This window comes from Nycticebus coucang, chromosome 6, assembly GCF_027406575.1.
Source record: "Nycticebus coucang isolate mNycCou1 chromosome 6, mNycCou1.pri, whole genome shotgun sequence".
In the NCBI taxonomy this organism is placed as follows: Eukaryota; Metazoa; Chordata; class Mammalia; order Primates; family Lorisidae; genus Nycticebus; species Nycticebus coucang.
Genome location: NC_069785.1, coordinates 70,976,732 through 71,000,848, shown reverse-complemented (window position 1 = coordinate 71,000,848; position 24,117 = coordinate 70,976,732). Strand labels below are relative to the sequence as shown.

The following is a 24,117-nucleotide window of genomic DNA, read 5'->3' as shown; positions in this document are numbered from 1 at the left end:
CTTTGAGTGGCCCCAGTATGGTTTTGAAACAAGTTTTATGAATCTCATTTGCCTAACAGGAGTCTGAAGTACAGCTTGCTGAAACCACACAGCCAGTTGGAGTGGTCATTAGAACCTGGGGCTCCTCTTCCGATTCACTGTTCCTAATTAAGTGAATTCAGTGGCCTGGAGCCTAAGATCCCGAGCAAGTGTTCTGATTTAAACTTCTACCAGAGGAAAGGCTTTAATGCTGTCCCTGTCCTGGTTTCATGCTTGTTCCTGAAATTCCAGTTGGTTTACCTAGCAACTACTGCTGTTTACAAAAAAGGCCATGGTGCTGTAAGTCCTCAAATCGCAGATATTAAGTAGATTTAAACCATGCAGATGCTATGGTTCATTACAGAACTAGCCATATTTCAGTAAAAAAGGTAAATGATGGCTATATATTCATTACTTACCTCAAAGCATGTTTGCAAGAGAATAACTTACTTATCATGCTTTGAAATCTCTGGATGAAAGGTACTTGGGAAGCACAAACTTTTATCACTTGTGTCATAGGGATTGTCCCCTTGAATACCCAGCAGTATTATTTTACAGAAGACAAATTAACTGAAGGCTTTTCTTTTATTACATCTAAAGAGCTCTACATAAACAGGTAACATTCAATAGGTAAACAATTTTTTTCCAATGCATGTAATAAATATTTTCACTTAGTACTTTTATACAAACTGACATTGGTCTACTATACATTTTTAAAAGCCATTTTACTGGTTTGGCATGCGGTATGGAAATTCTAAGAGAGAGTTTTAAGGCAATGAATCACAGATTTAAGTTCATGGAATTTATGGTAACTTTTATATCTGTTTATATACATTTTCCCCTTTGTTAATTAAACAATTAACAGCAGCACACTCTGAGACCACCAGCTAATCTCCTTCCCTCTTTCTGAAATCTAAGCTTTGTGTTTAATTAAAAAACAGAATTCAACATGTACTGGTAAAACAAAACTCTTACTAAAATAATTTTGAATGTGCTTTAAAAAGTCCTGAAGATCTTTTAAGTTTTATGTATTTCAAATCAAAATTGTTTTAAAAACAATGTTCTTTCCACATTAACTTACAAATAGGATATATTTTTATTCAGTTTCCGACACTTGACTCAAAGGAAAATCTGTCAAGAAATCACATTTTTCAGAAGCTTAAGGATCTACCCTAAGTCAGTAATGATAGAATTGTGATGGTGTCTAAATTAACCACAGAAAAAATTTTAATGCTCCAAATAAGTTAGTCAATCAAGTGCAGCATGGTTAAAATTCAGATTGCTTTTTAGAAAAGGATGTGTCCAATAATGCCTACAAAGTAATTAAAAGCCACTTCAACTCTGCTAGTCAAACAGCTACTTTATCAAAGATGTGTGCATACAGATGTATACACACACAGGCACACACAGTACAAACATATGCACACCTATTACGAAAGACCAAGGCAAGGGGGATTGTGGCAACTTGACTAAAGATTCTCAGAATTGCTATTTGTCCACAGACAGCATGTCCATGTTGGCATGGGTTGAGGAGTCAGGGCGGGCTAAGGAAAAAAAAAAAAAAAAGAAATGAAGTGACTATGTGCTTTTTTCTTTTTTTAACGTAGGAGTTAAAGATATAGTGCATGACTCTACTAGTAATTATTACAGATAATTGAAGTCTAATTGGTATTGATCATGCAACAACCAACAAAGTGATAACTATTACTTAATGCAACATTTTGGAGTCAACAAATAAAGCAAATGAATCCCCCACAGACTGGAATGAACTAAAAATAAAGACAACTGAATGGTTGGTTTCTCCCATGAAGACATGACCAATGCCACTGACTGATCAGACATTTACTTCTCCCTGTTACCTGTTCTTCCCTTAGACTGGTATAATGTAGGACAAAGGGAAATGAATTAAAACTGGGCTGAATAAAGTACAGGGGTGGGTTTTCAAATGGATCATTCAAAGAGATTGTAATTCAGCATCAAACACAAAGTTATTGATCAGAATTTTGAGACCACTGACAACAATGAGAGAAAGAAAAACAAAAATAAAGAACTATTCATTTTATCACAGTTAAATTAATAGAAATATTTCCTACTATAACGTAAAATCAGAAATAACTCCTCACAATTTTAGTAATTTCTACCCCAATCCAAATTTAGACAGAAATTATGGAACTATTAGAAATTAGCCCACATTAATATGGCAATGAAAGTACTTAAAGTGTTTGCTCACCACAACACCAGATTAATTTAAAAATGTAACTATTTCCTGTTTTAACTGACAATGAATCTGTTTTTTTCTTATTATTGCAAATTGTTTTTGTGACTATAACTCAGCCATTTATGTGTAGAACACACATGCGTAGGGGAAGACTATGTAACTCACTTGTTACTCACACACACTTGTTTATAAATACATATATACACACACACATATACATATCAACACCAACTTTTTTTCAAACTTCAAGTCAGCAAGTTAGTGGCAGAGAGATGCTGTAAAAACAGGTATTATTTTTAGATGCCACACAGTCATGTGAACCATTGATATTATCATACAACTGAGGCACAGTCATCTTGAATTCTACCTGTATTAAAGTAGATCATTTTGTTACCAATGCAAAGTGTAAAACTAGAAGTTTATACACAAAGGTGGTCCTTCATCAACTCTGAGAACATTAACAGTTGTGATAGAAAAATCCAGTCTGGAAAATTGGCCATCATTATGCCCTTGTTAAATCTTTTCTGTTGAACTTGCATTCCCAATCAATTAAAAAATATTTTCCACACCGGAGAACATCATACCTTCTCAGATGAGGATCTCGGAACATAAGTAGAACCACTTTTCCTTCCCTCCAACCCTTACTCATCTCCTGAAAAAGAGTTTTCAATATATTTACATGTTCCATTATGAATAAGAGATTAGACTGATCCACAAATACTAAAAACATGACTTTCCTATGTCATACTTGTTAAAAGGTGAAAAAATAATAAACAAGGTAGAGAGGCTAAGAAAATATTCAGAACCAGAGAGTAAAAATGATTAAGGATCAAATACATTTTGAATTTCAACTGTTTATCAAATAGATTTCTACAGACTGACACATATGGTGCACTGTATTTTCCAAACTGAATGTACTTTCAGGATAATTAAGTGTGTATCTTTCTTTTTGAAGTGATGAAACCTTACCGCTGTCAGCTGCACAAGACACCCAACAAGGCTTTCTAAGCTATTTTTACTTCCTACTTTGGTACAAAGATCTTACGTGAAAACTTGTTACTCTGTGGGCAAAAAAAGCAGGTATTCACAGACTTGGTTTAAATACACAATACTGGCATCCAGATTTAGAATAAAGAACTAGGCTAAAGTGTATTATTCACAGGTCTGTTAAGCCTACTCCTTACCCAGACAGCTTTATTCCAATATTTCTAAAACATATTCTCAGAGGGATATATAGCAAATAAGAGAGAATATGTGATGGAGAACATGCAATTGGATAGTCGATAAAGATGCTCACACGTGAGTTCAAGACCTTCAAAGCACTTTAAGAAAAGCAAGCAACTGATTATATTAACTGAACACACACTTGGGAAGAAGGTGAACAGTAATGACAGAAAAATACACACAGACACACACACTGAACACACGCTCCCACGAGCTATGTCCTGAAAATACAAAGGGAATGCAGTGGGACAGATGAGCTTTATAACTTAAGGCTGGAAATATGCACACGCACACACAGAATCCAAGTCTGTCATTTTTAGAAAATGGAAATCAAACTATCCCCTCAACCCCCTCCCCACAACAAAGAAAAACCCACAATTTAAAACTTCATACATGCAATTCCTTTTCTGTTATTGCAGATAAAATAATGCCATTGAAGTAAAATAAAACCAAAACCATAAGACAAATGATGAAAAAATCTTCAGAATCCAGAAAAAATGAACTGAAGGTGGTTTGTGGGTGCTTGTTTTTTCTTTTCTTTCCTTTTTTTTTTTTTTAAACAAGTGTTTTATCAGACAGGCAGTCTTAGATTTATATACAAAAGTAAAACTGAAAATATAGTTTTGTTCTCTGTACATTTCTTTTAATCTTTTTTCCCTAAAAAAAAGGAAAAAAACCACGCTGTGTACTTCTCTAAACAGAATAAGGTAAAACAGAGCACAAAGTTCTCTTCTTTCTGCCAAGTTCATTTAATCTGGGATAGGGATGGGAGCAGCAGGAGCCAGGGAATCAGTCCAATGAAATAATGTCTGGTATGATGCCAAAGATGGATGCTGTGTCCGTGCTGCTCCTGTGTGTGACGGTGTGGCTATGGCTCTCCCTTAAGCTGTTGGAGGATACAAGGCTACTGTTACTGCCGCTGCTGCTTCCATTGGTGGTTGGCAGAGAAGTACTGCCTCCTGCACTTAACTGATCGAGAAACATCTGCGAGGAGGTATACGGAAAAAACCGAGACGAGTGTAGGAGGTCTTGATCATCAGAAACTGCTGCTGCAGCAGCAGCAAGCAAGGAGGTGTTATAATGCTAAGGAGGGGAACAAAAGACAAAAGAAGGTTCATTATACTTACAAATAAATACATTTTCTTCTCAGCAGAACAAAGACCTAAATTTAATATATCCTGAGTTATATACAGTGTTTCTGAAACATTTAATAAGACATCTTGCAAATCAAATGACCTTATGTAATGACTGGAGAGACATGTTTATAATCTGAAACTGGGTGGGGGTGGAGACCACAATTTTTATTGTTCTTTATTTTAATTTGTATTGCAAGCAATTCTCAAAATTCTATTTCCCAACAAGCATATGCTTAGAAGCAGCAGGAAAGAAGAGTGACCCTTCTCTTCTTAAGGAGATATTTAGCCAAGAAATCTATCAGTCAATCTGACTCACTTGCCCTCCGTTCCTTTAGAAAACAGTACTGGAAACCAAAAATTAGACACTGTTCTTATTTTATATGCAGACTAGAGATTTTTATTTAAATTCTTAAAGCCGTAACAATACTGGGTATGACCATTCTAAATTTTTCAAGTAAATTTGTTCTTTCTCTTGGCTACATATTATACTTTTAAATACAGTCATGCGTCACTTAATGATGGGGATATGTTCTGAAAAATGTTGGCAATTTCATTGTCGTGCAAACGGCAGCATGTATTTACAACCCCCCAAGATGGTACAGCGTACTACACACCTAGGCTATATGGCATAACCTACTGCTCCTAAACCACGAACCTGTACAGCATGTTACTGTTCTGAATACTGCAGGCAACTGTAACACGGTTAAGTATTTGTGCATATGAAAATATCTAAACATAGACGAGATAAAGTAAAAACAACAACTAAAAAATAAAAAATGCTACACCTGTTTTGGGCACTTACCATCAGTGGAGCTGGCAGGATCAGAAGTGGTCTTGGTGAGTCAGTGAGTGAGGGGTGAGTGAATGTGAAGGCCTAGGACTTGACATTGACACTGCTGCAGACTTTGTGAACACCATATACTTAGGCTACACTAAATTTATTTTAAAAAAAATTCTTTCTTCAATAATAAACTAACCTAGGGCAGCGCCTGTGGCTCAGTTGGTAAGGCGCCAGCCCCATATACCGAGGGTGGCGGGTTCAAGCCCAGCCCCGGCCAAACTGCAACCAAAAAATAGCTGGGCGTTGTGGCCGGCGCCTGTAGTCCCAGCTACTCGGGAGGCTGAGGCAAGAGAATCGCTTAAGCCCAGGAGTTGGAGGTTGCTGTGAGCTGTGTGAGGCCACGGCACTCTACCGAGGGCCCTAAAGTGAGACTCTGTCTCTACAAAAAAAAAAAAAAATAATAATAATAAACTAACCTTAGTTTACTATAATGTTTTTACTTTATAAGCTTTTTAATTTTTAAAATTTTGGACTTTTTTGTAATAACAATTTAAAACACAAACACACTATACAGCTACACAAAAATATTTTCTTTCTTTATAGCCTTCTACTATGTATAAGCTTTTTTTCTATTTTTAATTTTTTTTTTTTTTGAGACAGAGTCTTACTATGGTAAGTACGTGCCGTGGCGTCACAGCTCACAGCAACCTCAAACCCTTTGGCCCAAGAGATTCTCCTCAGCTTCCCAAGTAGCTGGGCCACAACACCCAGCTACTTTTTGCAGTTGTCATCGTTGTTTAGCAGGCCTGGGCTGGGTTCAAACCCGCCAGCCCCGGTGTGTGTTGCTGGCGCCCTAACCACTGAGCATAGGCACTGAGCCTCCATTTTTACTTTAAACTTTTTGTTAAAAACTACTAAAATTTTTACTTTAAACTTTTTGTTAAAAACTATGAAACAAACACACTAGCCTACACAGGATCAAGAACATCAATATCACTGTCTTCCACCTCCACATCCTGTCCCACTAAACGTTCTTCAGCAGGCAATAACATACATGGAGCTATCATCTCCTCTGGTAACAATGCCTTCTTCCGAACACCTCCTAAAGGACCTGTCTGAGGCTCTTCTAGAGGAAATGTCATTATTCAGAAACATGGCCATGGTGGTTTGCTTGGGTTCTTTTTTTTTTTTTTTTATCAGAGATTTGCTTGTAAGCAGACAATGTATCACAAACACTTTGCTCTATTAATGAAAACCTTTCAATATTGGGGTCTGTGTTTTTTTCAAACTTCTTAAGGAGCTTGTTGAGATCTACAAAAGCTTCTGCCAAACCCTTCACTAGGCACTTTCTTGGAGGTTCTTCTTTTTTTCCACCTGAAATTTCCTTTTCTCTTACCTCTTCTTCAGCTAAGCATTCCTGTTCCATTCCCAGCAATTCCTCATTAGTCACCTCCTCAGGAACCACCTCTAGGAGCATCTAAATGCTGTCCTCATCCACACCCAGGTTAAAGGTGTTTGACATCCTAAACTCAGCCTTACTGACTCTGCAACCTCCTCATCATCCATGGCAAATCCTTTGAAGTCATGGACAAACCTCCAGGGAGTGTCTTCTTCCAGATGCCAATCATACTCTCCTGGGTGACGTCACCCCAAACCCAAGCAAGGTTCCTGATGCAGTCACACCGCTGTAATCCTTCCAGAATTGCACCAGTGTCTTCTTCACTTGCAGCAGTCACCTGGGCAAAGGTCCTCCTCAAGTAGTAGGCCTTAAGAGCTGCTGTAACTCCTTGATTCATTGGCTGGATGGAAGTGGTGGTATTTGGAGAGAGAAATACTACCTTGTATAGGGATGAAGATCACCAATAAAAGGAGGATGTGTGGAAGCAAATCAAATAAGCAAAATCTTGAATAGTATATAATTCTCCAAACAGTGCTTCTTTATTTTGCTGGCATAGCAGCAATTCAGAAGGGCATCTTGGAGAGGAGCTGGGTCAACCATGACTTCTTATTGCTCTGTAGTACAGTGGCAGTGTGTGTACTGATGTGCTTGAAGGCCTTGGGGTTCTCACTATGCCAGATGAACAAGAGGCTGCAATTTGTAGCCTGTAACACTGCCCTCAAGCAAGACTGTTATTCAGCCCTTAAAAGCCTTGAAACCTGGCACTGATTTGGTCTCCTTATGGGTGAAAGTCCTTTCAGGCAATCCTTTCCAAAACAGGAAGGTTTCATCCACATTGAAGATTTGCTCTGGCAAGTAACTTTCCTCCACAATTAGCTTATCTAGAGTTTCCAAAAATTCTTCAGGGGCCATCACATCAGCATTCATAGACTCACCTATGAACAATGATTCTTGAACTGTTTAAACTACCCAGAGCCAGCTGTAAATTTAACATGTAGTCAAGTCCAGTTTTTTCTTTCATCACTGCAAACAAACTTTTGCTTGGGTGTTTTGTGTTTTTTTCAAACACAAATTGATCATTATGGTGCTGAGAGGGATCTGTTTCTGCACCTGGTCTTTAATCCAGGTCATTAGACGTTTCTCCATAACTGATACAGGCCCTTCTTGAATTTTGTTAGTCTCAATGCCTTCAATGAAGCAGATCCTTTAACAGCTTCCATCACCTTGTTCTTTTTCTTTAAGATGGTAACTATGGTGGGATAGGACATGCCTGACTGGCTGGCAATAGCCATCACTGATTTTCCACCTCTGTGGTCTTCAATCACTTTTAATTTCATTTACGGTTCAATCACTCACTGTGGCCTCTGACTGGCAACATTAGATGTGGCTTTTGTACTCTCAGAGGCCATGGATTCCTTAAACTGGCACAGCACTTTTTGCAAATAATCTAAAAGACTCCTCTTTAGTAATTTTTTCATCTACTCTAACCTACTTTAACAACACAAGATTAAATCAAGCACAAGAGAAAATGATGCAATAAAGAGATGTGGTAAACGCAAGATGAATGAGGCTGTGCTGGCATAACACAGCAGCCTGTTTAACAGTAACTCTTTTTATATATTACGTATATACTATAGTAGATACATAAATCAGTAACATAGCCGTTTATTACATTATCAAGTATTATGCACTGTACATAATTGTATGTGCTGTACTTTTACACAACTGGCAGTGCAGTAGGTTTGTTTATACCTGCATCACCACAAACACACGAGCAAGGCTTTGTGCTATGAACAATAACAGTAGGCAATAGGAATTTTTCGGTTCCATTGTAATTTTTTTTTTTCCTTTTTTTGAGACAGAGTCTCACTATGTCACCCTCAGTAGAGTGCCATGGCATCACAGCTCACTGCAACCTCAAACTCTTGGGCCTAAGTGATTCTCTTGCCTCAGCTTCCCACGTAGCTGGAACTAAGGCGCCCCCCACAACACCCGGCTATTTTTTGGTTGCAGTTGCCATTGTTGTTTAGCTGGCCTGGGCCAGGCTTGACCCCGCCAGCCTGGGTATATGTGGCTGGCACCCTACCCATTGAGCTACGGGCACCAAGGCAGTTCCATTATAATCTTAAGAGACCACAATTGTACATGTGGCCAGTTGTTGACCAGAACATCATCACGTGGCGCATGACTGTATTTTTAATGTATAATTAAAATAACAATATATAAAGAAAAACCTACCTGATTGTCTCCTGATAAGAAAGGAAAGAAATCTAATCCTGTGGGAGAAAAAAAAATTATTTTAGTTTTAGAGGGAAAAAATAAATAAGAAAAAAATTCTTCCAAATGCCCTAATATATCAAATGTAAATACAGGTCTTAAATGCTACATCATTTAGAATTTTATTTACACATGAAAAGTTGAGCTACATGTTTTATGTCTCTCCCCCATTATTAAGGCTAAAGATCAAACTTCTGCAAGGATTTGTCCTCCCTGCAATTCTATTTAAGGGAGTTGGGCCATGCTGCCAGTGAGATCTAACATGGATTCCTTAAACCAGCACATCACTTTTTACAAATGATCTACTAGACTCCTCTTTAGTAATTTTTTAATCTACTCTAACCTACAACTTACAGCATCTTATGAGGTAACTATTTTTTTGTCTCATTTTGCAGACAAGAAAAGTTTGAAGTTGAAAGAGATTAAGTAAATTATAGCACAGACTGTATTTCTCTTTCTCAAATTTGCTCACTTGTTACCATCTCTACCAGGTTCTAATTGACAGACCGTGCACTGACATTAGGGGGTTAGTGACCTGAGAACTGGGGTGTGACTATTATATACAGAAGGACCAGTCCTGATCCCTGGCCCAGGATTCACTATAAGCAGACCTCTTCCAATTCATATTCTCACTTACACTGCCTACTCTGTAACGTGACAAAAAGCAAGTAGACCAACACAAATGAAATGCTTAATTATGATATCCAAATATCTAAACTTGCGGGAAAGTACAAGCAGATGTAGATAAAAATATGATAATAATACAAGTGACCTGGGGATCTACCCACTATCTACAGTAGAACAGTGCATAGCACTGTGGTTCTTGATAGCAATAGACAGCATGTTTCATTTGTGTAGAAAAAAGATATGGCAGGTCATATAATTGTTAAGACTAGCTGTAACTTCTAGAGAGTGGGCTGGGGACACAGGTAGAAGGAAACTTTCATTTTATGTTTCTGTATTGAATTTTCTATAGTGAGTATACCTCATTTTTTTTTGTAATAAAAAAGAAAAATTGTTAGGTTATATTGACTAATATATTGAAATAATATGAAATTACTAAATTACATAAATATATAAGAATAATTCTTTGACATGTTAAGTGAATATTATGAGCTCAAAATATATTATACAAATAAGTATATTAATTTCGAACTAATTTTGAAAAGAAGGATCAAGTTCACCAGAACAAAAATTTTAAACTTTCTTTTTTTTTTTGAGACCGAGTCTCACTATGTCACCCTGGGTAGACTGCCATGACGTCACAGCTCACAGCAACCTCAAACTCTTGGGCTTACCTGATTCTCTTGCCTCAGCCTCCCAAGTAGCTGGGGCTACAGGTACCTGCCACAACACCTGGCTATTTTTGGTCCCAGTTGTCATTGTTGTTTAGCTGACCTGAGCCGGGTTCAAACCCCCCACCCTTGGCACTTGTGGCCAGCACCGTAACCACTGTGCTATGGGCGCTGAGCCAAAAAATTAAAAACTTTCAAATGTCTCAATTCAGCATTATATAAATAATATAACATAGTCACATTACAACTAAAATTAGGGAACAAAATATAATGCTTATAAATATCAATATTTAAAGCCACAAGCTGGAAGTCATCAAAAAACAACTTGCAGACTACTTTGAAGCTCACAAACCTAAGGATCATTCCACTAGTTTTACCACTGGGACTAAAACATTGGCTATTAATGAAGGAACGATCAAGGAACTGGCCCAGTATTTATGACCACAGTATATTATAGTGTAGTATTTCTTTCCATTCTTTGGGTCCAAGTTCCTAGACTCCCAATCTCTAATTCCACCTTAGACTCACGCAGAGGACTATATCGATCAAATAGATCACAATGCTATGTGACGATAAAGAACTGGCAACTCACCTTGTAAGTCATAAGGCATGGGTGTCATGTGGAAAGGATGCCTATAGTCTTGGACAAGGGAGGTGTTAATGTAGCTTGTGTCTACAGCAGGAAGGCTTGGGGTGCGGGATACTGGAGATGCTTGATGTGGAAGACTTAAAATGCTGTAAGAAGGAAAAGTTTGCTTAATTTACATGTATCAGTTAAACTTTTATGTTTAAAAAAGGAGAGAATTGCATCTCACAATGAACCCTACCTTTTTTGTGCTGGAAATAAAAACAAAATATAAAAAAGCAACACATAATTTAGACTGTTTGTAATTATTATAAAATAATTTTCAGAGGTTATAGAGAGAAATAGATGGATGCAATGTTGTTCAACATTCACAAACCAAGCACTATCTTTAGAATATTACCACCTATCGTTTCAGAATGCAGGGTACAGTCACCTTACTAAGACACAAGTAAAAATACCTACAGTAAATGAAATACTGAACACTTTCTAAAATGACACTGGTGTGTTCACTAGTAAGGAGTATAGGTATGTTCTATCAAATGAAACACATATGGCCAAAATTGGGGGAATGCAGCAGTTTGAGTAGTTAAGAGCTATACTCCTTACCAGTGAACACACCAGTGTCATTTTAGAAAGTGTTCAGTATTTCATTTACTGTAGGTATTTTTACTTGTGTCTTAGTAAGGTGACTGTACCCTGCATTCTGAAACTATAGGTGGTAATATTCTAAAGATAGTGCTTCGTTTGTGAATGTTGAACAACATTGCATCCATCTATTTCTCTCTATAACCTCTGCAACAGCTGGCCCCCTGGACACCTAAGCTTTAGGAGAAGAATAACCGGATAGTGTTCATCTTGGTATGCCCAATGACCAGTGTAGTTAGCACTAAAGCAAATAGCACACTATTTATTTAAAAGACCTGATAAATCCAACAAATGCAGCAAGACAAAGAGAAGAGAAGAAATGTTTCATAATAAATAGGTGGTGGAGTATTATTATTATTATTATTATTTTTTTTAAATTTATTTTTATTTCTTTTTTAGAGACAGAGTCTTACTACAGGTGCCTGCCACAACGCCTGGCTATTTTTTTTTTTGTTGTTGTTGTTGTTGTTGCAGTTGGACCGGGGCCGGGTTTGAACCTGCTACCCTTGGTATATGGAGCCGGTGCCCTACTCAATGAGCCACAGGCGCAGCTGGGTGGTGGAATTTTTAAGAGGAAAATGATATAACTGGAAAAAAAAACATGAAAAAAGAGGACTCCAGGAAGACAGAAAGTAGCTAAAAATTTTAACCAGAAATTCAGAAAGAGGGAAGAAAAAAAGAAAAGGAGAATTTAACTGATTTTGAAAAGAAAAAGAATTATAATAGCTCTAATGATACAAGAGGTAAAAGGTGTATAAGTTATAGAAAATAAAAAGAAAGGAAGCAATAAAAAGGCTGCCTTTTGCTTTGAATGCTTCATGTAAAGCACTTTGAGTCTAAGGATGCAATTTCAATGGCATAGAATATTTAAAAAGATGCCAAGGTTGGATTTCCAGGAATAAAGCTCTGGTTATGACCACCTAACGCACTTTACCAATGGGACATGAAGCATAAAACACACTCTCGTCTGCCTCATAAAAATGCCTCATCTAATGGAAACTTTATTAAACTTCTTATATCTATGAAAAGTACCACTTTCCATTAGCTGTGTCCTCTGACAATTCCTCTAAGGGAATTGTAAGAGAGAATAAAGCAGCTGAAATCCTAGTCTTTGAAATCATCTAGGTATACCAATAGCACAGAAAATTTCTGGACAAATATTAAACACTCGGTGGCTGAAGTCTACAAAATGTTTTACATTCGGTGATGTTTGCTTCTTTCTAATTCCTGCTGGCTGCCGTTCTCTCAATTTAGTGACAGTTTTAAAATGCATTCCTACCTTTTCAGTACACAATAACAAACACGATATACTAGGCTTAGGTTTCTAGTTACTGGCTAGTCATTATTATAAAATGGCTACTGGTGCTAACTATTTTGTCATTTTCCTTCTAAAAATGTTACAAACTTTGAGGTTTCTTGTTTTTTAATCTGAAAATAGAGAAAGGTCTGGCATTTCCAAGTATTGTAGTATCTGAGTTCAATTAGTCACTGGAAAGCTCAGGAAGTAGTTAATGCATCCAATGTAATTTTCTAAACATAATAAACAGAGCTATTTTTTTAAGAAACAGCAAAGTAAACATCCAAAGAGGAAATATTAGATTCCTAAACATGCAAAAGTTTTAAGGAAAAAATACACGGTCAGACAATAAAATAACTGCATAATATACATAAATATATATGAGTATTACTAATACTCTAAAGAGTAGAATTAACATATATAATAATGCATTTAACCTGAAAGTATTCATATACCCAGAGGTTTATGGAATATCTGTTCATGTTACACTTATGGCATTAAGGAAAATATCATATGATGGCTGGGCATCTATAATACCATATCTATAATACCAGCACTTTGACAGACTGAGGTAGGAGGACTGTCTGAGGCCAGGGACTTGAGACTCATCTGGGCAATATACAAAGACCTTCTGTCTCTACAAAAACACTAAAAAATCATATGACAATATGTATATGGTCATACTATGATTTGATACTTATAAAACATATTAGATACATGTTCTAACTATGCTAGCTTCAGGTAATTTGACTTTTTCTCCTACTCAGATATATAACAATAGACTTGCGGGATAACAGACATCAAAGTAGGCTTTCATCAGAAGTAATATTCATAGAGTAAAATTAGTGTTTAAATATTAACTTTGTTTAGAACAGTGATACTGCTTTTCATGTCTTTGTCTTTGTCCATATGCTGAGATATGCTGATTCACCCTTGAAATATCACATTTTAAATGAAAACAAACTTAAAATATTACTGGTCAGCTACTCCTGAGTGAAAACATCAACCTGTGTAATGTTTGATTGAAATCTTTTAATCTTACCACCAAACATCAAACCTGAAAACGATCTGACTCCATGCACAGAATGCCTGCTGTTGGTCTGGTGTCAACTTCCCTCTTGAACCTTGACATCTGTAACAATTCCACCTATGGATTTCCTTCTCTCTCTTACAGTCTTTCTTCAGGCACTTGACTATTGCTGGTTGGAAGATTTTTTGAATAGTTCCTATTCAGTTATCACAGGCCACATGATTCTCCTGATATACACCTAAAAAGGGGCACATCTATTTCTAGATTTCTATTAGTGTGCTACAATTGTGCTTCAGCAAAATATAAAATATTTTTTGCTGAGAATCCCTATTCTGTCTACAGGACTTCTAAGAGTCTGCTGAAGAGTACAGCTACTTGTTTTACCACCCCCTTACAAAGTGTTAAGTTCTTTTAGGTGAAGACTGTACTTAACTAACTTTATTATCATCCATGCTTAGCACTGGGTGTTTTACACAAAGTAGGTAATACTGTTTTATGAACTGAACTGAACTGAAGCGTAACCAAGGTACATTATTCTCAATATAAGCCTAATGGAAAATATGGGGGAAAAAAATCTACAAATCTGAAAATACTATATACTGCAACCTAAGTCATCTTTGACCTTTTCTATTGCCAGCCTCACACACATTCAGAGGCAGGTTTAAAACATTTAGTCTCCTTCTACTTTCTACTTGAAACACTCAACTTGGAGGTTAATGTTAGAGCATACATTTTCCAGCTTGAAAAAATGTTTAAAATCCTATGAACAGTATCAGAATCACCCAAGAACATTTTTTTTTTTTTTTGAGACAGAGTCTTACTTTGTCACCCTTTGTAGAATGCTGTGGTGTCATAGCTCACAGCAACCTCAAACTCTTGGACTCAAGCAATCCTCTTGCCTCAGCCTCCGGAGTAGCTGGGACTATAGGTGCCTGCCATAATGCCTGGCTATTTTTTATTTTATTTTACTTATTTATTTATTTTTAGAGAAGAGGTCTTGCTCTGGCAAAGTCTCGAACTCATGAGTTCAAGCAATCCACCACACCCAGCCTAGAACTTTTTAAAAATACAAATTTTCTCAGTCCCTAGCTCAGACATAGGGGAGCAACATGTGCATTTTAATAAGCTTTCTCGTGACTCTGATGTACATACCCCACAGCTTGAGAACCACTACACTAGAATTATCTTTTGATATGATGAATATCATATCCAAGTGTCCCTTTTGATGTATTACCTATCCCAGTCCCTCAAGAATATCACAACTTGGGAAAAATTCAACCTGTCCTTTGATTGCTAAGTTTTATAATCAAGCACAATAATTTTATTTTTATGTCTTTTACCCCTATTTACCAAATTAACTTTCAAAATGATGTTTTTAAAGGTCTCAGTACTTACCCTTTATTATTTAGTGGTGATGTAGGAGATAGGGAGGGACAAGTCCTCTTGGCAGAAGGCTCTTCTTCTTCTTCATCAGATGAACTATCTATGGTCAGGTCAATCACCTCTACTTTCTTGTTCTTATTTGAGGACTGGTGGTGAGAAGTCACCTGATGCTCAAGTGTGGAGTTCAAGCATCCTGTGTGGGAATGATTAAAACACAAGGTAAAGAAGACCTATGACACCTCTTTTCTTTCCTCAGTAACCTTATAATTTACCAGTTATAGTGCCAATTCACAATATTGCTGGGGCTAAGCAGTGGAAAACCAATAGTGATTTTGTTCCACTAAGTTTAAAACTGTAATTTATTACTGACTATTAAAGGATTATTTTATTTATTAAAAAAAATTTTTTTGAGACACAGTCTCACTATGTCGCCCTCAGTAGAGTGCCATGCCGTCACAGTTCACAGCAACCTCAAACTCTTGGGCTCAAGCGATTCTCTTGCCTCAGCCTCTCATGTAGCTGGGACTACAGATGCCCGCCACAACTCCCAGCTATTTTTTGTTGCAGTTGTCATTGTTCTTTAGCTGGCCCGGGCTGGATTTGAACCTGCCCACTTCGGTGCATGTGGCTGGCACTGTAACCATTGTGCTATGGGCGCCAAGCCTAAAGGATTATTTTAAGAAACAATTTTGTATTAGAGCAAACAATCAAAATGTATGTCTTACGTTTACTTCAGAATAAAAGCAATCTGAGAGCAGAGACCATCTGCATATTAAACATGTTTATCTGTACAATGCCTGACATACTTAAGAAATATTATGATAACATTAAAAGAAAAAAAAAACTCAGTTTCCTTCCAGGAGAAACATATTAAAAGATTGGACAAAATGCATACAAGCATTCACTACTATGTTTAAGTTTTTTGCTCTCACAGAAAAAAACTCTTACAGCAAAAAAATTAAAAAGGATTTGGTTTCAAAAATCGTGACTTTATAGATGACTTATTAAATTATATTACTTTGAAATTTTGTATCAGAGAACATTAAAAGCCGGTAAAAAGTGAATTTAAAAAGAGTTCTATTACTTCTGAACATTAATCAATAACTTAGTAAGAATTAACAAGCTATCCATAAACTGCTCAGTATTCTTTAAAAATACATGCATTTCAATGTTGAAAACCAAGGCTTACCACAGCACAGAGACTGCCCCACCCTTATGAAAAACTACCACTCACCATCAACTCCATTGTAAGAGGCAGAAACTTCCTGTACTTCCTTTTTCGATCTCATCGGTGACCAAGAGCCATCTTCCTTAAATTGTATTTCATCACAGTCTGTACAATACTTTAGGATTTCCATAAACAAGCTATAAAAAGCAATTCACTCTTGAAATATCACATTTTAAATTAAAATAAATTTAAAATATTACTGCTCAAAAAACAGACTTAGGTTTTATGTAAGTAAAAATAAAAAAAAAAAAGAAAAGTTGTATTTGTTCTCAAAATCTAGTGCTAAACAGGAAAACAGTTAACTAAATTATGGTACATTTGTGTAAGAAAATATCGTATGTAGTATAATCACAAAAAATTACATTTTCAAAGATTTTTAATAACATGGGAAAACGTTCACAAAATGTGAGAAAAGCGCAACAAAAGAAAAGTATATTTCAAAAATAAAATTGTGTGTATGAGCAGGATATAAACAGCAGTTTATATCTGGGTGGTAACTTCATGGATATTTATTTTTCTTCCTTAAACTTTTTCGCATATTTCAAATTGCCTACAATAAGCCTGTCTTATTTGATAAACAAGTTAATACATGTAAAAATATGTAAACAGACATTAAGTCTCTTTAATAAAATATCATGCAGGTATTTTAAAATCTTTAATAAAATTTATTATGGTCAAATCTTTAGGTTATAATGTTAAATGAAACCAAATGGCAAAAATTATTAACAATGTAAAATCACAATTATGTAACAACAAAATCCAGAAAATTATATAGTTTACAGAGCTTTAGGTTCTCCCATTCCTTATTATAAAAGCCATAAACACTGTCTTTTAAAGAAAAATTAGAAAAGAGGGACAGGAAGAAAAAGAAGGGAAGGAAAAAGAGGAGGAGGAGGAAGAAGAAAAAATACAAGTGTTTTAGAGGAAACAGAAAAAAAAGGAAGTTGCTATTCGTGAACTACCAGTTTTGGGAGTCCTTACAGCAAGAAGCCGTATGGGGAACCATGACAGAAGCTTGATCTAATCACCAGAAACAGGCTAACTTCTACTAAAAAGCCCAATTTCGATGAGCTTCAGTTAATCAGAATTTCATAATTCTTTTATTCCTTCTCCAATATGGTCTGCACATCTAGGGATAGATGGTCTCATGTCAGGGAAAGGTATAAGCACACCTTGCTTAGAACATTTAAATGACAAATGTCAACAGGCACTGGCAGTAAAGCATGCATTTTCAAAACAAGGGACATCAAGTTAAAAAGGGAAAATGTTCATCATTTTAATTTGAAATTAATTATTTTGAAAATACTGATTTGTACAATCATAAAAATGGTACAAATACTTTTTTCTGAGATAGAGTCTCAAGCAACTGTTGCCCTGGGTACAGTGCCATAGTATCACAGCTCACAGTAACCTCAAACCCTTGGGCTCAAGTGTTTCTCTTGCCTCAGCTTCCCAAGTAGCTGGAACTATAGGTGCCCGCCACAATGCCCAGCTGTCTTTTTTTGTTGTTGCAGTTTTCATTGTTGATTTTAGTTGGCCCGGGCCAGGTTCGAACCCACCAGCCTCAGTGTATGTGGCTGGCACCCTACCCACTAAGCTATGGGCGCTGCCCTACAAATACTTAACTTAAAAACCACTTACCACTCACTCCCTGTTACCTGTCCCAAACCAGATAGGTAACAAACCCAGATAAGACATGTCATTTTAAGGTACAAGGGAAATCTTTAAAGTGACATACCCATCAATAATAAGGTGTTCATATGGAGCCTTTTTATCACAGACAGGACAAACCCAGGTTGGCTTTTTCTCATTCATCTGAATATAAAGAGTTGCATCAAAACACTGTAGATGGGAACAAGTAAGGGCCCGGCACGGAATTGTCAGCCGCATTTTCCCAAGCTTTAAAAGGGAAAAAAAGTAAATATTAGACAACTGTTGCTCAAAATTTACACTTTGATAAAAATTTTCTGAAACAAAATATTTTCTGTGCTCTGCTTTAAAGCATATTGTGTCTACTTTTCATCAGTGTTGAAGAACATTAAACACATTTTCTGTGAAAAATATCTACCAGTTAAAAAATCATAGTATTTCTTTGGATATCAAACACAATGACTTAATCCAATCCCCAACTCACAGATCAACTTTTGGTAGGAAGGGTCATGATCCCTTAAAATCAAATGCAGAATGTTGTTAAATGTGTGCATTTTTAGAGAATGCTTTCACCAAAGCCTTAAAAAACAAACAAACAATAACAAAAACAACAAAAAAGAGTAGAGATCTGCTGCCCAGGCCAGAATGCAGTGGCTATTCATAGGTGCAATCACACCACATTACAACTTTGAACTCCTGGGATCAAATGATCTTCCTGTCTCAAGCTTTCAAGTATAAGCATTCTCCACCCTACTGGCTTTGGCCAAATTCTGAAAGCAGTCCCTGGCCTCAAAAAACTAAAAACCGGGCGGTGCCTGTGGCTCAAAGGAATAGGGCACTGGCCCCATACACCAGAGGTGGCAGGTTCAAACCTGGTCCCGGCCAAAAACTGAAAAAAAAAATAAAAACCACTTAACTAGAGATTAGGGAAAGGAAAAAAATATCTTATTAAATACTGCAGAGATACAATGATGTTTCCCATTAGTCTTACCTATGAATGAGAGGAGTTCACAGGACAAAACTGAATCAACAGTGATCACTGCCCACAAAATCTGGCACAATTGCTAAGTGGCAACTCTAAGGAGGCAATTTCTTCCCTTACTGGGCACTGTCACAAGCAATTCAGTAAACAAGCCTGGACTGATAGCCTTTTCAGCCTGTTAGGAGACTTCTCTTCTCGCCTAGCAAAAGTTGCTTGAGGTAATTAACACACGTTCAGTCTATCCAAAGAACAAGGAAATCTTCTTCTTCTTTTTTTTTTTTTGTAGAGACAGAGTCTCACTTTATGGCCCTCGGTAGAGTGCCATGGCATCACACAGCTCACAGCAACCTCCAACTCCTGGGCTTAAGCGATTCTCTTGCCTCAGCCTCCCGAGTAGCTGGGACTACAGGCACCCACCACAACGCCCGGCTATTCTTTTGTTGCAGTTCGCGGGGGCCGGGTTTGAACCTGCCACCCTCGGTATATGGTGCCGGCGCCTTACCGACTGAGCCACAGGCGCCACCCAAGGAAATCTTCTTTATCTGGTCCCTGAGCCATTAACTTTAGCCCAAGGCAGAGAAGCTGCCCAGAGATCTGTATAGGGAGCTGCATATTACTATCCTCTTCCCTGGAGGATACCTCATACCACTGTAGGGGCCCCATAGCCCACAGTGGCCATATAGTATAGCAGTTATCTACTTTTAATAACCAAGTACCAGGAAAAGAATGAGCTTGAAAAATATGAAGGTTTGAAAAGGATGTGACTTAAATGAGGATAAGATTCTTGGCTTAGAAGAATTTCAGGGAAATAGGCAACTTCCTGATCTACCAAGGAAATTAACTATCATTTGGGGCCCTAAATTACTGTTCTGGTACTGATGATTTACTGTACCTCTAGGAAAGGTACTTAACACTTTTCTTGGCTTCTTTTTCTATCTCTAAAGTAACACTGTTTCCTTCTTTCTTCAACCAGATGTAGTCATGATGAATAAAAAAGAACTCTGGATGGTGGACACGATATAAACTTACGAGAAGAAAGCACTGCTGATAGTTCTCTTCTCTGTGCTCCCAACTCTCTACCCATGCATACGATGAGAGTCATGCTACACATGATGTTTTGACCAACAATGGACTGCATATACGATGGAGGTCCCATAACAGTATAAAGGAGCTGAAAAATTCGCATCACCTAGTGACTTGGTCACAGGTCAAAGCATTATTCACATTTTCTGGTAGAAACAAACGTACTGTGCTGCTAAGTATGAGAGCATAGCACATACAATTATGTATAGTACATAATACTTGATAATGATAATAAATGTCTGTTACTGGTTCTTATCTTTACTGTACTATATACTTTTTATCATTAGAGTGTACTCCTCCTACTTACTAAAAAAAAAAAAGTTAATGGTAACATAACCCCAGGCATGAATTTCAGGAGGTATTCCAAAGAAGGCACTGTGGTCATAGAAGGTGCTCAGCTCCATGCAAGAAGCTGTCCCTGAAGACTTTCCAGTGCGATAAAATGTGGAGTTGGAAGATAGTGATATTGATGATTGTGACTCTGTGTAGGCCCAGGCGAGTATGTGTGTTTTTGTCTTAGTTTGTAACAAAAAATGTAAAAAGGAAAAAATAAAACATGTTAATAGAAAAACCTTACAGAATAAGAATATAAAGAAAATATTTTTGTACAGTTGTACAAGCTTTAACCCAAATGTTATTACAAAGTTGATTTTTTTTGGGGGGGGGGCAATTTACTCTGTCAACCTGGGTAGAGTCCATGGTGTCATAGCTCACAATAACCTCAAACTGTCTTGGACTTGAGCAATCCTCTTGCCTCAGCCTCTTGAGTAGTTGGGACTACCTGTGCCAGCCACAAAGCCTAGCTAATTTTTCTATTTTTCGTAAAAACAGGGTCTCACTCTTACTTAGTCTGGTCTTGAACTCCTGAGCTCAAGCAATCCAAGCCTTGGCCTCCCAGAGTGCTAGGATGGAGGGTGTGAAGTCACCATGTCTGCCCACAAAAGCCAGAAAATTAAAAACAATTTTTTAAAAGTTCATAAAATAAAAAAGTCATAATAAGCTGTGGAGGTTAATTTATCTCTGAAGAAAGAATTTTCTTTTTCTTTTTTTTTTGCACTTTTTGGCTGGGGCTAGGTTTCAACCCACCACCTCCAGTATATGGGGCCGGTGCCCTACTCCTTTGAGCCACAGGCGCCGCCTTTTTTTTTTTTGCAGAGAAGAAAGAAATTTTCAAAAAATAAACGCAGTGTAGATTAAGTGTATAGCGTTTATAAAACCTACAATAGTATACAGTAATGTCCTGGATCTTATAGTCACTCAGTACTTACAGACTCACCCATCACAACTACCACTTCTGAAAGCTCCAATCATGGTAAGTGCCCTATACAGGCATATCATTCTTTTGTCTGCTATACTGTACTTTTACTGTACCCTTTCAAAGTTTAGATATATTTATATACACAAATACATAGCACTGCACAACTGCCTACTGTATTCAGTATAATAACATACTGTATTCAATATAATAACATGCTGTACAGGTTTGAAGCCTAGGTGTGCAGTAGACAAACCATCTAGGTTTGTGCAAACACACTGTTTATACAATAAAATCACCTAACAATGCATTTTTCAGAGTGCATCACCATCATTAAGCAATGCATGACTGTATACTATTTTTTTATGTGTGTGCCTTCTCCTACTAGAAAGAGGTAGGGCTAATCTTGTTCCCAGAACTTGGAAATGTGCCTGCTATACATCAGGAAGGTTATTATGTGCCAATAAAACTTCAGCAGTGCATGCTCTAGGAGACACATTCATAGTAGGTATGTGGGTTGCACACAATACTTTATCATGCAGCTCTAAATAGGAGTTCTCCAGTTAGACTAAATCTTGGCCCCGCTACTTACTTTGTGAATCCTGAACATTATTTTATTTAATTACTCAGAGGCTCAGTTTTGTAAAATGAGAATAAAAACAGCATCTACATGGTAAGATTGTGGTGATTAAATTATGTTTATTGCATACTGCCTGACATAGTAAGTTTTCAATGAATGACACTATTGTTAATTAATTAAGGTAGAGAAACATATTTGCTTCAGGTCACTTTATATGCTAGGAGAACCACCCAAACCTCAGTTAAGTCATTCCTTTCCTTTAGTCTGTGTTCATATTAAACAGCTTCATTACCCCTTAATTGCACGTTTATCTAATTTTTTCTTTTTTTGAGACAAGAGTTTCAATGTGTCGCCCTCGGTAGAGTGTAGTGGCGTCACAGCTCACAGCAATCTCCACTCTTGGGCTTAAGTAATTCTCTTGCCTCAGCTTCCCAAGAAGCTGGGACTACAGGCGCCTGCCACAATGCCCAGCTATTTTGCTGTAGTTGTCATTGTTGTTTAGCAGGCCCGGGCTGGTTTGAACCTGCCAGCCTGGGTGTATGTGGCTGGCGTCATAACCACTGAGCTACAGGCACCGAGCCTATCTAATTTTTATGATTTGATTTACATAAGCACCTGATAAGAAGGCCAAAAGAACAAACTAGTTTTTGTAACAGAAAAATGATCACTAGGTAAGATATGCTATATAAGTCCAGAAACACTTTCCAAATAACCATCCGGTTGATGGCACCAAGTTTAATTTTTGTGTCTTAAGTCAGACCTTATCTTCCCTGTGAAGTACAATTCCTGCTAAGTAGGTACTTTTGCTATTGCCTTAATACTAAGTAGATAAATCACAGACTAAAAATTCTAGAAAAATACAATAGTAATGTCCAAGGTTCATAAACTGTAGAACTATAAGGCTACTTCTAATGGTTTATGAAGATAATACATGAGATGGTAAGAAATAACGATGGTTTCAGAATCCAAGCCATAGGCCATGGAATTTATACTCTGAAAAGCAGTTACTCTCCAAAAGCTTTTATCTCACAAAGCTTTATCCCCATAATCCCCAGGTGTCAGTTCATATCTTTTAGACAAGAGAGCAACTCTCAAGCCTTATCAAATGCACCAATAAGTTACCCTACAGAGATTTTAAGAAACACTGACACATGACTGGTTCAAGAAGGACGTCTATGAAGGGGTACAAGAAAGCAAAAGTTCACTTTCTAATGGATTGTTTATTAGTCGTCACACAAATGCCCTGCTTCAAAGAATCATAAAATGACTTAAGTGATAATTCTCATAGTCCCGTTTTTTAAAAACCACCACTAAATCCTAAATACTTATCTGACAGACATCAATTTTCTTTAACTTGGTATCAGGAGAGAACGCTAAGCTTTGAACATCCTCATCTCACGATTACAAATCTCCCCTTTCCCTTTTAGGACATGAATGACATTTGCAAATAATCACTTTGACAATAACTCCCAAACATGTTTTATAATGCATCTAACCGTATGATTATAACAGTGCCATTTTAGTAACTGATGATACTACAAGAGAAAACACTCTAGACAAAAGTTTAAGCTAGCTTTTATCAACAGGGCCCTATATATGTCAATGAAACGTGTATTTTCCTTGTAAAAAAAGGAAAAGTATGAATTAAGAATAATTTCACAAATTTTTCATGATATAAATATTCTATAAATAAATTTCCAAAGAGTTTTTTTTTCTATCAAATTCAAGTCACTTTTTTTTGAGACAGAGCCTCTACCCTAGGCAGAGTGCCATGGCATCACAGCTCACAGCAACCTCCAACTCCTGGGCTCAATCGAGTCTCCTGCCTCCACCTCCCAAGTAGCTAGGACTACAGGCGCCCACCACAACGCCTGGCTATTTTTTAGTTGCAGCTGTCATTGTTGTTTGGCGGGCCCGAGCTGGATTCGAACCCGCCAGCTCAGGTGTACATGGCTAGCACCTTAGCCGCTTGAGCCACAGGCGCCGAGCCAAATTCTAGTCACTTTTATTTGGCTTTACAGGTTGGGGGGATTATTTCACTAAGTGGGTT

At 37.2% G+C, this 24,117-nt stretch overlaps 1 protein-coding gene across 6 annotated transcripts in view; it reads right to left on the bottom strand.

Moving 5' to 3' along the window:
- Positions 1 to 584: 584 nt before the first annotated feature.
- The window catches only part of PIAS1 (protein inhibitor of activated STAT 1), a 169,615-nt gene continuing 146,082 nt past the window's right edge, over positions 585 to 24,117 (bottom strand). For 3 of the 6 annotated variants that reach the window (XM_053593865.1, XM_053593868.1, XM_053593866.1), the window contains exons 9-14: positions 18,256 to 18,416; positions 16,524 to 16,654; positions 15,302 to 15,482; positions 10,941 to 11,083; positions 9,015 to 9,052; positions 585 to 4,543 (exon numbers count right to left, since the gene is read on the bottom strand). In XM_053593865.1, coding sequence (XP_053449840.1) covers positions 4,250 to 4,543; positions 9,015 to 9,052; positions 10,941 to 11,083; positions 15,302 to 15,482; positions 16,524 to 16,654; positions 18,256 to 18,416 — 948 coding nt within the window. In that variant the 3' untranslated portion in view covers positions 585 to 4,249. The remainder of the gene's footprint in view (positions 4,544 to 9,014; positions 9,053 to 10,940; positions 11,084 to 15,301; positions 15,483 to 16,523; positions 16,655 to 18,255; positions 18,417 to 24,117) is intronic. The other 3 variants (XR_008380617.1, XR_008380615.1, XR_008380616.1) reach the window with 3 other exon arrangements.